Genomic DNA, 13736 nt, shown 5'->3' with positions numbered 1-13736 from the left:
AAGTCCCAGCTTCTTCATCTACGGAGAGAAAGTCTTCCTTCACTACTTGCTCCAAAAAGGTTACCTCCTGTTATCCCTCAGTCCAATTCCCTGGTTGTTTCTTTCTTAGCACTTATTACACTTTATAGTTTAAAAATGTATTTATCTGTTATCTTCATTTGATTATATAAGGATAGGACCTTTGTGTGACATTTTGACTATTATATCCCTTGTATCTAGCACAGTATCTGGCACACAGTAAGCACTCAAATATTTCACTGAGTGAATGAATGACTGAATCACGGATTTGTACAAATACTTATCGCCAAGGATGTTACTGCTTACATTCATTCATTTGCAGATACTTACTGAGTACCTATTATGTGCCAGGCACTGTTCTAAGTGCAATAAGTAAAAACAGACAAAAATCTCCATCCTAGTTTTGGAGGAGGGGGATACAGAAAATAAACCAAGGTAGTAAAATACGCAGTATGTTAGATGATAATACATGATATAGAGAAAAATAAAAGCAGAAAAGGATAGAAACGCTGGAGGCAGGGTAGAATGGGTTCAGCTTAAAATAAGGTAGCCAGGGGATCCCTGGGTGGCGCAGCGGTTTGGTGCCTGCCTTTGGCCCAGGGCGCGATCCTGGAGACCCGGGATCGAGTCCCACGTCGGGCTCCTGGTGCATGGAGCCTGCTTCTCCCTCTGCCTGTGTCTCTGCCTCTCTCTCTCTCTTTCTCTGTGTGTGACTATCATGAATAAATAAATAAAATCTTAAAAAAAAAATAAGGTAGCCAATACAGGCCACACTGAAAAAATGATTGTGGAGTGGGTGGTGGAAAACCTGAAAATGGTGAGGGTACAAGCTGTATGAATAGCTGGGGGATAAAGCAATAGAGGGAGCAAGATGAGCAAGTACAAAGGCCCTGAAATGTTACGTGCTGGCATGTCTCAGGAACTAAAAAAGGGCCAGTGTGAGAGAGCAGCAGATGAGCAAGTTAGATCAGTAACAGGAAATGAGGTGTGAGAGATAACAGAGGGCCAGATGGCATGGACCCTATAGGCCATTATAAGGATTCTGACTTTTATTTTTAATTCAATGAGAAGTCACTGGAGGGTTTTCAGTAGAGGAGTAACTTGACTTCATTTATGGGCTAAGAGGATCACCCTGGCTGCTAGGCTGAGAAAAGACTGAAGGGAGACAGGAAGTTTATTTTAACCATCTGGGTAAGAAATGTTGGGGACCTGGGCCAAAGTACTCACAGAAGGCAAAGTGGTCAGCTTCTAGTCATATTATGAAGGTGTAAGGGATAGGATTTGCTGACAGACTGGGTATGCAAGGAGAGAGAGAGAAGTTAAGGATTCCACCAAGAATTTGGCCTAAGCAATAATTGCCATTAAGATGGGAAAGACTGGGGCAGCCCCAGTGGCTTAGCAGTTTAGTGCCACCTTCAGCCCGGGGCATGATCCTGGAGACTGGGAATCCAGTCCCACATTGGGCCCTTGCATGGAGCCTGCTTCTCCTCTGCCTGTGTCTCTGCCTCTCTCTTTCTCTCTGTGTGTGTGTGTCTCATGAATAAATAAAATCTTTTTTTTTAAAAAAAAAGATGGGAAAGACTTGGGATAAAAAAGGTTTCATGGTAAGATCATGAGTCTGGTTTTGCACAGATTAAGTGTGGGATATCTATCAGACATCCTAAGAGAGTGTCATGTGGGCAGTTAGATATATGGGTCTGATGTTCAGGAGAGAGGTATGGGCTGGAGATATAAATCTGGGACTTGTGAGCATATACTTAAAGCCCAGAGACTGGATGAGATCACCAAAGATTTGGGTACAGAGAAAAGAAGAGATCCAAAGATTGAGCTCTAGGGCAACCTAGAAGATAGGAGAAGGGGCAACCAAAGGAACTGAAAAGTCCAGTAAGGTAGTAAGAAAATCAGATAAGTGTAATGTCCTGAAACATAAGAGAATATAAGGTATTTTGAGAAGAAATAATCAATTATGCCAAATGCTGCTGATAGATCAGGTATGGTAAGAACTGAAAAATGATCATTGGATTTATCAAAGTGGAAGTTAGTGGTTTTCCTGATAAGAACTGGAAGAATGTGGAGGTGAACACCTATTTCAAGTGGGCCCAAGAGATAATGGGAAAGGAGGAGTTAGAGCATAAACAACTCTTTCATGGAATTTTGCCATAAAGAATGAAATTAGGTGGTAGTTGGACAGTTAAATGGGGCAGAGATAGTAGCATATCTGTATACTCATGGCATTTATACAGAAGAGAGGGAAAACTGATCATGCAAAAAAGATCCTTAAGTAGAATGGGATCGTACATAAGAGAGGGGCTGACTTTTGGAGCACGGAGAGTTCATACATTTGTATCAGCTACTCAAAGGAGGGGAAGGAGGTCTATATAAGCACAGATGCAGGGAGGTGGGTAGATATGACAGTGAGAACTTGTGCACGTTCTTAAAAAATGACTCATTTCCTCAGTTAAATGGGAAGAAAGGTCATCAGCAGAAAATGAGGATGAGGAAGGAGGTGTTTGGATTTTAAGGAGAGAACAGTAAATGAAAGAGTTATCTAGCAGAGTGGAATAGATAATGAAGTAAGGTAATGTGGTGTGAATACTGGGCAGCCCTGAGGGCTGACACTCAAATGGGCAGGACTTGGGATTAATGGTCATAACTCTGAAGTGAGCACAGGTGTGGACTTTTCTCCTGGCATAGGTACAAAGAAGGGTAGGAGAGTTAAACACCTATTTTCTGAAAGCCTACATACTAGGGCCACAATGATAAATACATTATAGTCTTTGTGCTCATGGAGTTTATAGTCTGGCTCATATACTGAAAAAGAGAACAACACAAGCATCTTACCAGTGGTGTGGCTACAGGATGATACACTTGCTTGACAGAATCCTAGAGAGCCATCAGAAATTATAGTAAAGAATATCTAATGGATAAGAGAAGATATTAATGATAAAGGAGGTTATAAAACTATGGACAGGATGATCCCACTTTTGTTTTTAAAATGTGTCATCTACCTATAGAAAAAAAGATAAGGAAAGCATCAAAAGTGATAAGGGGTCATCTCAAGGCTGAAATTAAAGATGACTAAAATCCTTTTCTTTATACTTACTTGCACCTTTACAAAATGTCTGAAATCTATTGTTATTAAATTTTAAACAAGAAAATGTTACTATTTGTTTGCATTTTCTCTGAATACCTGGATACCATCTATATGTTTACAGACATTTTTCAGTGATAATTTTTACTTAGCTTTTTCCAATAAAAACTGATCAATTAAAATCACAGCTACTTGTTTTTTGTTTTTTGTTTTTTTTTTTTTAAATCACAGCTACTTGTAAATGGCCCTTCACAATTACAAGCGTGACACGGTTACTTCCCATTTATTTCTTGTTTGCTATGTTTTCAGATTACCAGGTCTAATTTGGGGCTTTCGAGTTCACATGCTGTAGGCTGAAGTGTTCCAGCATTTAATGTAAAATGTTGAGATTTTTGATCTTTTGACTTACAGCATGTCCACCCAGAAATCAATTAGAGCAGGGATACAAACATAAGAACCATGACTCCAATCACAGAACTGATTGGCAAGTTAGGAAGAGAAAGATAGGAGGACAACCAGCTTGTCTTCTAATTCTATTATCTTTCCTATCTTCCAAGAGTACTAGAGAAAAGAGTAGGCTTTAAGAAGACATCAAGAATTTTCCTCAATTCTGAGTTATTTGTATTTCTAAGTACCTTGATATGTCTAAAGAATAAGTTTCTGGGTAAACAAAGACGATTATTTTAAATTGGTTGCTAATCAAATCACAGTCTTTAGAGACCCAAATGCAAATTCTTTTATTCATTTTTTGTATGCCTAGTACATCATAAGCACTTAAGAAATGTACAATCAATGAACTCGATGGTAATAAATGAGTAATATAAAGCCTATTGAGTTTTTAATCATAGTTCATAATTATTTTAAATCAACTCCTGTATTATAATACTTTTACTATTATGATTATGATGCTTTAATAAAACACACTATTTTATATTTACAAAATCTTTACCTCTGCTATTCCTCTTTGTGTGTTTCAGTGGAATTTGTATTAAAGCAAGAATATGATTCCAAACATTTTTTTCTTGGTAACTTCAACACAGGATATAGGAAACCAAAGCTTAGTCTTTATAAACATTCTCTTTTAAAATATATTACAAAGAATAAATGGAATTGAATGTCAAGAATGAGTAAGTGAAAGCTTTTACTCATCTGGTTTACAACTTATATCAGCTAATTTTTTAAAATTTAAGTTGATTAAATTTTTCGGTTGTTTCATTTCAAATGACCACACCAGAAAAGGTTGTTTGTCATGGTTATTTATGCCTTTCCTTTCTGTTTTAGCTTAAAAAGAAATGTTCAAATTTAATAAATATAGAGTTGTTATAAACAGCAGCAAAAACAATTCAGATAAAATTGGTTATACATTTGAAATCTTTGTAAGGGATCATACATTAGGGTAAAATAAAAATACTCAGTTGAATTAAAATAAACAAAATCATATAGTAAAGTTAGAGTGTAGAAAAATTCAGCCATGCTTAAAATTCAGACTATAAAAGCATAGAAATATACAACCTCTCCACTATACCTCCATTTCCTTTCTGTTTCCAAGTCAATAATAAAAATTTATAAGGAATACAAATGAATGACAAAATAATACAAGAAATCTAAAGACCCAGACTCTTAAATAAGAAAAGGGAAAATGTGCCCATGATCCCACTGATGCTCTATCATTACTTTTACAGTGGGAGAGAATCATGAAAGCTCCCCTCTATCTGGTCTGTTTCTCTGTTCTGACTCTGGCAGGGACTTGAAACTCTTACCCACTACTCTGAGACTAGACTTAAAGGCAATCACTCTTTTTTGGAACTTTTGCTAGAACTCTGAGACTTCCCAATCCTTAACTAAATCTTTGTCCCTCTCCTCCCTTCTCTACCTTGTCTTATTTGTGAATATGTGTTCCCCTGCTCTTTTGAAGGACCATGGCATACTTTAACTTGCGAGGCCCCTATTACCATCATATCTAACACAAAACTTTGCATAAAATTAAAGCTAAATAAGACTAAAGAAAAATAAATGATTTGCAAGAAAACCAAATATAGTCATACCTCACTAATCCAAGGACTTGCTTTTTAGCATTCTCAAGGACCTCACTGCACGGAGGGAAAATGCTGATAAGGACCACATTAAACATGTTGCGACCAGCTAGCTCACTGGATAGAAGGATTTTTCTATCTAGTTTGCAAAAGCAATGAATGGCCAATTTGCCTATAAACTATCAGATGCAATACAAAACTGAAGAGACCTGGAAAGTGAAAAGTGAAGGAAAACAAGGAGTAGAGAAGAGAAATGGTAAGAGGGCCAGCAAAAACTGATAGCAATTAGAAGAAAGAATGGGAGCAGCAACAGTAGCAGCCAGCAGAAATGGGAAGCTGTGACAGAGGTGGCAAGTTGCAGACATTTTAGACCACAGAGAATAGCCAGCCATAAAGTGGGCTGGGCTGCGTGCCAACCAGTAGATTTTAGCAATCTCAAGAGAGAAAGAGAAGCTTTTTAGCCCTATGCTTCACACTACCTATAAATACCAATGGTATTGCACAACAATTTAAGAAAGAAGCAATGAAGTATACAATGTGTTCGAAAAAATTTTTTAGAGAAAACCAGCCAAAAAATAAAAAGCAGAATATAACTGTTCAGCTATTTGAAACCAATTCTAATCTAAAATGTTTAACTGCCAAAGGGTTAGTTGCAAATTTTTTTGAGTATGGAAAGTAAAAGGAACAAACTCTGGCTACATTCTTACTGTATGCTGAAAGTTTTGCAAACATTTCTTCTAATCCCTCACGACCACCCTATTACATAAACATTATTATTCCCATTTCCAAACTCAGTAAATAAGACTCAGAGAGTTTATATGTACCTTACCCAAGGTTCCCAGGCTTTTCTGACCTCAAAATCCATGTTTTCTCAAATATATTGAAAAGGAGAAAGGGGAATCAACAAAAATAGACACTAGGAAGGAGAAGAGTGGTTACATTTTCACTTTTTGCAGGTTAAAGACACTAAGTAAGGAAGGTTATAGCCTCACATACAGCATGCTTGTGCAATTCCAATTAACCATACTGTATATAGCACATTGAGAGTGAATAATCTTACTCCTCACTCAGGACTATGCACTAATCTTTACTTCTCCTCAATTCATTCCTGTACTTTTTCAAGTATGCATATTTTGAGAAGCTGTAGCTTATTAAAAAAAAAAAACTTTCTAAGCTCATTTAGCATACATAAGGGTGCGCATCAGAGCAAAGCTGCTTTTCCTGAAGGGTGTTTTGCTTACCGCATTACTGTTTCTATAATACTATACGTACCTTAGAATAGAGGTATTCTAAACCTCTTTTATGGTAAATAATCAGACCTACAACAGAGAAATCCAAGAAATGATTATTTCTGTTCATACTCACTTGTTACTTTCACAATAAAATTTTTCATAGTCTGGTACATCCACAAAACACATCCCCACCCACAGAAGGTGCTATGAAATAGGTAGGCACTTCACTTGTTGTTGGTAAGAGCATAAATAAGCTAACACTCAGAAAATGTCACTGCCTCTGGTTTAACATTTCTAGAATCTATCTTTAAAAAATACTTCAAATATTTTAAAAGCTTTGTGGAAAAAATAATTCTAGTATTACCTAGAATAGCATGAAACTGGGAACAATTTAATAATTTAATGCCTAACAATATAGAAAAAGTTAATAATACATTTGTTGAGATTATTATGCAATTTTAAATGATGGTCATGAAGTATTTACAACTTAGAAAATCATCACAGTATTATTAGTGTAAAATGGAAGAATCAAAAATGTTTCTAAAGATCTCAACTATGTGAAACAAGAATATGGTATATTGAAGATGTTTTTTAAAATCTATATTGGGATCCCTGGGTGGCGCAGCGGTTTAGCTCCTGCCTTTGGCCCAGGGCGCGATCCTGGAGATCCGGGATCGAATCCCACGTCGGGCTCCCGGTGCATGGAGCCTGCTTCTCCCTCTGCCTGTGTCTCTGCCTCTCTCTCTCTCTCTCTGTGTGACTACCATAAATAAATTTTAAAAAAATTTTAAAAAAATAAAATAAAATCTATATTGTATATAGTACATATATGTCTATGCAGGGTTTTTTTTTTGTTTTTTTTTTATGTAGGTTTTTTTCATTTTACTTTTCTATATATCTGTGAGCAGGTACTACCATTATAAAGTAAAAATAAAACATGTTGAATTTTTCAAAGTTACGTTATTTTATAATATAGCAAAGTCTGGCCTGTAGCAGCTCCCTGAAAATTAGCAGTATTTGCTGGAAATTTAGAATTCTGAAGCTAGTTTTAGAAATCCACTTGAAGTTAAGATATGGTAAGCATACTGTGTGAGAAACAGGTTTTGAATGTTGACAGGCTAGGTCAGTTGAATGTAACAAGATGGAATTTAACAGAGATAAATATAAGATTCTGTACTAAGGACCAAGTAGTCATGAACCACAGTTTGGAGCATATCTTAGGAGAGGCATAAATTGAAGACATGGGTCTTTAGCAGGAATAAGCTCAGTCAGTTTGATGTAGCTACTCAAAAACAAATTTAATTTTATAATGTATTAATTGTTGGGACAATGTTAAAATGAGGAAAGTGATAGCAGGAGGAATTTCAGGATGACCTCGATGACCCAGGCCCTTGTAGAATCCCTTCCCCTTGAGGGACCAGGATGCCAGGATCTGTGAATATGAGGGGATACTACTTCCATAATGGAGGGCAGAGACAGCTTAGAAAGAGCTGGCCTTAAAGCCAACAGCCATGGTGACCAGGCTGGAAACTGCCTGTGGAGAGGAACGGCCTCCAGCCGAGGGAGGGCCTCAGTCCCATGACCACAAGTAAGGGAATTTTGCCCATCATCTAAATGAACCTGAGGACAATACCAACCAAGCTCCAGATGAAAACACAGCGTGGCTGGCACTATGAATGCAGCCTGGAGAGATTCTGAGCAGAAGACCCAAATAAGCCATGCCCCAGCTCCTGACCCATGGAGTCTGTGAGATTAAATAAACATGTATTATTTTGTGGTAATACGTTGTGCAAAAAAAAAAAAAGAAAAAACGGGATCCCTGGGTGGTGCAGCGGTTTGGCGCCTGCCTTTGGCCCAGGGCGCGATCCTGGAGACCTGGGATCGAATCCCACATCGGGCTCCCGGTGCATGGAGCCTGCTTCTCCCTCTGCCTGTGTCTCTGCCTCTCTCTCTCTCTGTGACTATCATAAAATTTAAAAAAAGAAAAGAAAAGAAAGAAAAAGAAAATACAGGGCTATTCCGTTTGGGTTGGATGATTCCTTGGTGTTAGTAGTATTGAATCTGTGTGAAAATTGTTGTGAAAAGCATATACAAAGAGCTTTAAAAAGGTTTCAGTCAGATGGTATAATAATTTTCAATTATGTTATGTTAGGCATGAAAGAGAGTATCTAAAAGCAGAGGAATTAGGTTTGCTTTTACAAGGTTACATGGGTACACTGCAGAACTTGGAAGAATATGAGAAAATTCCAGGGAGTCAAATACAGAATTTTCTAATAGAAAGATGTTTCCAAACATAAAACAACTGCTTTAATAGTCCTTGAATTCCTCATCCCAAGGAGTTTCATGCCTACAAAGATGACTGAGTAGGAGGCCTAGAGACTGCCTCTTCCTTTGGCACTTGCGTCTTTAAATACTGACATGAGGGGCATCTCAGTGGCTGAGTAGGTTAAGGGCCTGCCTTCAGCTCAGGTCATGATTTCAGGGTCTTGGGATCGAGCCCTGCACTGGGCTCCCCGCTCAGAGGGGAATTTGTTTCTCCCTCTAACCCTCCCCTTTGTTTGTGATCTCTTTCTCTCTCTCAAATAAATACATAAAATGTTTAAAAATAAATACATCATACATAATACATACATACTTATATGAATAAAAATGTACTTTCTATTAGAGTATGAAAATTTGCTGCCTGGCATATTATAGGCAGCCAGTAAACATTTGTTGAATGAATAAGTACACAAATGAAGAACTAATGAAAGAAAGGGATGGAGATATTAATATGGTAAGGCTTAGTTACCTTTCAATTTTTGGGTATGTGTGTGTGGGGGATAAATTAAAAATAAAATCTTGATGATAGGGCGGGAGCAGCTATCTCTGGAACAATGGTGTCTTTCTCTAGCAAATATGACCATGCAGGGAAACTCAAGGAGCTCTAACCAGTCTCAGTCTTGATACCACTTTCCCACCTTCTTGGTCCATGAGATGAACTGAAATGATTAACTTCAGTGCATCAGGTTGAGGTGGGAGGCATGTTAAGGCATGAAGTGTAGGATCACAATTGAGAATGGCTTATACTTAAGAATGAATGATCTAGAGAAACTTCAGAATTTGAAGTTTTAAAGGAAGCATGATCCAAGATATGTGTGTACAAGTTAACACAGAGCATAAATGAATTTTGCCTGGGATGAGAGGTTTCACAAAATGAGATCAAGACTGGTAGGTTTCAGTATGAACACTGAAGTGCCTGAATAAAACCGCATGGCATAAAATGAAGAGAGAAACTGTGACAAATTCTTAACCCTTCCATTAACTAAAAACTTCAGTCCAAATGCTAATTTCTAAACAGTATAGATATTTTTGATATACAAATATTGCTTATTTCTTGTCAGCTCTGTAGTCCATAGCCTTCTAAACATTTACTTTCTACATTTATCCCACTGCTTTTACTAAAAATTTATGAGACTTATTGGACAATATATAAACAGATAAAATGGAAATAAGCTTTCTTTTTGCTTTTTCAATTTTTCTTTTCCTTTTTCTAATTCTCAAGTTAATAGAACAAAACACATTACAGATCAAAAATATACTTGAAAATTACCTTTATTCACTAAGAAGGCTGTGTTTTAAATATCATTTATAGGTGAGGAGGTAAAATGTTTCTTGAGTTTTTTATTTGCCTTAGGATATTGCTAGAGCAGTGTCATCATCACTTAACAAATTATTTCTATACTTTTTAACTAATTTTAGTTAATTCACTTCTTGTGTGAAGTCAGCTTTTAAAAATGGGTTTAAAATTCTTCAGTTAATCATTAGGCTTTTTTGGGTTCATACCCTCTCATTTATTAGTGGGCCTCTCTTTCATCTGAGATTAAACGATTTTTTATTCTTTTTAGCTCCTCTTTTTATCCCTCACAAAGTTTTATTAATACTTCAGATCGTTGGGGCACCTGGGGCTCAGCCAGTTAAGTGTCTGACCCTTGGTTTTGGCTCAAGTCATGATCTCAGGTTTGGGAGATTACACCCTGCATTTGGCTCCATGCTCAGTGCAGAGTCTGCTTGAGGCTCTCTCTCCCTCCGCTACTCCCTCTCTCTCTCAAATAAATAAATCTTTTAAAAATAATTCAGATTGTCCCCAGCTTTTCCTCTGAATGTCACCATAAAACTGATTTTCACTTTGAAATCTTTAAGCTATTATAAAATCATATCAAATATTTTTCTACTTGCATTCTCCTCACTCCCAATTCCCTCTCAACAACTGAGTAATTTTTATATGATCAACCAGGCTATATAATAACAGTGCAACTAAAGATGTTTCAACTTTCTTCAGTGACACCTAATTTTAATATTTCCTTCCAGCACCCCTTACTTTAATCCATTAAGGGACCCTGGTTCAAGTTTTCCTTTTGATATCTGGAAAATTTATTCATATCTTCTGTCATTAATACCCAAATATAAATCAATTCATATCTGAATTAATACAATGACGTCTTCACTGGTGGTGAAGAAAACCTCCCTGTTGTCTTTCTCCCTAGTAATAGTACACTGTCACTAGATTAATCATTCTAAAAAAACAACTGTCACTCCTTTTATTTTTATTTTTTAAATATTTTATTCATTTATTTGAGAGAGAGTGAGCACAAGCGGGAGGAGTGGCAAGCAGAGGGAGAGGGAGAAGCAGGCTCCCTGTGGAGAAGGGAGTCTGATGTAGGGATCAATCCCAGGACCCTGAGATCATGACCTGAGCCGAAGGCAGATGCTTAACCAACTGAGCCACCGAGGGACCCCAACTGTCACTCCTTTTACACACACACACACACACACACACACACACACACAAACACACAAATTCCTTAATCCATGGTCTGGCTCCACTTGATCCAATTATTCTTCATTATAAACACAAATCTAGATCTCTGCTGCCTCTCTCTGTCCCCACCTCTGTGGCCAAATATTACCTAGCATTTACAGTTCATGACAGGCCACAATTCCCTCTTGAAGAGGTCTCTGACTACTGTGGCTCTTACCACTCTCTTCCCCCCTTCCTCTCCCATTACCTCTTCAAAAAGTACTTTCAGAGTATCTCTTGTTATGGCACTTGATTACATTCTGGCTTACAACTGTTCTTGCTGTTGAATGAATTTTATTGTCTCATCAGTCAGCAACCTGAGAACTGGGACCATGGCTTATACTTCTTTTGTGTCATCTGGTATTTTGTACCATCCAAGCCATGGATTATTTAATTAAAAATATCTGAGTTAAACTTAATAATCTTGGCACTGTTTTCTTATGTTTGTATTGTTGCCTTTATTCCTACGGTAGTCTGTGCTAAATTTCTAGTAATTACTCTCTCTTTTTTTAAAAAAATATTTTATTTATTTATTCATGAGAGACACAGAGAGAGAGAGAGAGAGAGAGAGGCAGAGACACAGGCAGAGGGAGAAGCAGGTTCCATGCAGGGAGCCCGACGTGGGACTCAATCCCAGGTCTCCAGGATCACAACCTGGGCTGAAGGCAGTGCTAAACTGCTGAGCCACCCAGGCTGCCCTAGTAATCACTCTCTTAAACATGATAAACAATTCTATGGAATTCAATATAGATGACTTGTAGATATCTATTCCCATAAAAAACTGAAAGTAATAAATAGGTGTATTCTCAATATAGAGAACTCTATCATTCTACAGCTTGTATTATTTGTCAGGCTTTCCTTTAATCTGAGTGTTCAGTCAGTTATCTGCTAAATATTAAAATTTCCTGATAATGCAATGAGATATCACCTCACACTCATTAAGATGGCTATTGTCAAAAGCAGAAGATAATAAGTGTAGGCAAGGATGTAGAGAAACTGGAAACCCAGTGCACTGCTGGTGGGAATATAAAATGGTGTAGCTGCTGTAGAAAACAGTATGGCAATTCCTCATAAAATTAAACAGCATCACCATTTGACCCAGCTATTCCACTTCAGGGTATCTGCCCAAAAGAAAGGAAAGCATGTACACAAATAGGTTATTTGTACACCATTATACACTATTTGTGCAAATAGGTTATTTGTACAATGCTCGTAACAGTATTATTTACAATAGCCTCAAAGCAGAAACAACCTAAATGTGCATCAACAGATGGGTGGATAAACAAAACGTGGTGTGTACATACAATGGAATACTATTCAGCCTTAAAACAAAATGAAATTCTGACACATGCTATATCATGGATAACCTTGAAGACATTATGCTAAATGAAATGAACCAGTACAGAGCGACAAATATGGTATGATTCCACTTACATGAGATATCAATAGTCAAATTCTTAGGAGACAGAAAGTAGAGTGTGGTTTGCCAGGGGCTGGGGGAAGGAGAGTATAGGGAGTTAATGTTTAATGGGTACAGAATTTCAGCTAGAGAAGAGGGAAATGTTCTGGAGATGGATGGTGGTGACGAAGGCACAAAATGTAAATATACTTAACGTTGCTGTTTACTTAAAAAGGCTAAAATGGTTAATTTTATGCTATGTATATTTTATTAAATAAATTTTCCAGTAATATATATTTGAAAAACTCACAAAGCCACAAAAATCTGATGATGTGTTAAATTTGTAGGGCGCATCTTACTTTTTATCCCTTTCCCCATTTACTTTATTCTTTTTTACTTTTTATTTTGCAGAGCCATTTTTATGAATTTGAACTTTCAAATTTGACTTAGTTCTGTAATGTCTATTCTAACACAATACAAGTGGAATGAAACTTCAATCGCCTCACTGTCTTTCGCTACATAGGGAAATACTTCAAGATGCTTAAGAATAAGCTGCACTTTAAGTAATTGACTTCAGGTTTGTCTTTAAAGTGAATATTGCAATAAGGCAAGTAAAAAAAAATTTTACTTTCTCAGTGCACATAAAAGTTATGTTTACACTGTAGTCTATTAACTGTGCAATTGTATCACGTCTAAAAAATGTGCATACCTTAGTTAAAAAATACTTAATTGTATTATGTCTAAAAAATGTGCATACCTTAATTAAAAAATACTTGACTGCTAAAAAATGCTAACTATTAGCTGAGCTCTCAGTGAGTTACCTTTTTGCTAGTGGAGGGTCTTCCCTTGATGTTGATGTCTGCTCAATGAGCAGGGTGGTGGATGCTGCAGGTTGTGGCAACTCTGGCAACTGCGTAAAATATGACAATGAAGTCAGCCACATTGATTGACTCTTCTTTTCATGAATGATTTCTCTAGCATGCGATGCTCTTTGATAACATTTTACCCACAGAACTTCAAAATTGGAGTCAAGCCTCTCCAACTCTGCCATTGCTTTATCAACCAAGTTTATGTAATATTCTAAATACTTGGTTGTCATTTCAATAATCTTCATAAAGTTGTG

General features: G+C 37.0%; 1 protein-coding gene across 10 annotated transcripts in view; it reads right to left on the bottom strand.

The window, feature by feature from the left end:
* ACBD6 (acyl-CoA binding domain containing 6) overlaps positions 1 to 13736 on the bottom strand; it is a 213247-nt gene that overhangs the window by 34299 nt on the left and 165212 nt on the right. For 4 of the 10 annotated variants that reach the window (XM_055319242.1, XM_055319241.1, XM_055319243.1 and 1 more), the window contains 2 exons: positions 8012 to 8118; positions 6415 to 6461 (listed from right to left, as the gene is read on the bottom strand). The exons of the other annotated variants lie outside the window; for them this stretch is intronic. In XM_055319242.1, the coding sequence (XP_055175217.1) occupies positions 6415 to 6461; positions 8012 to 8118 (154 nt within the window). The remainder of the gene's footprint in view (positions 1 to 6414; positions 6462 to 8011; positions 8119 to 13736) is intronic. 10 annotated transcript variants of the gene reach the window in all.

This window comes from Nyctereutes procyonoides, unplaced genomic scaffold, assembly GCF_905146905.1.
Source record: "Nyctereutes procyonoides isolate TBG_1078 unplaced genomic scaffold, NYPRO_anot_genome, whole genome shotgun sequence".
Lineage (NCBI taxonomy): Eukaryota > Metazoa > Chordata > Mammalia > Carnivora > Canidae > Nyctereutes > Nyctereutes procyonoides.
The sequence above is the reverse complement of the archived record's forward strand: the minus strand, read 5'-3'. Positions and strand labels throughout refer to the sequence as shown.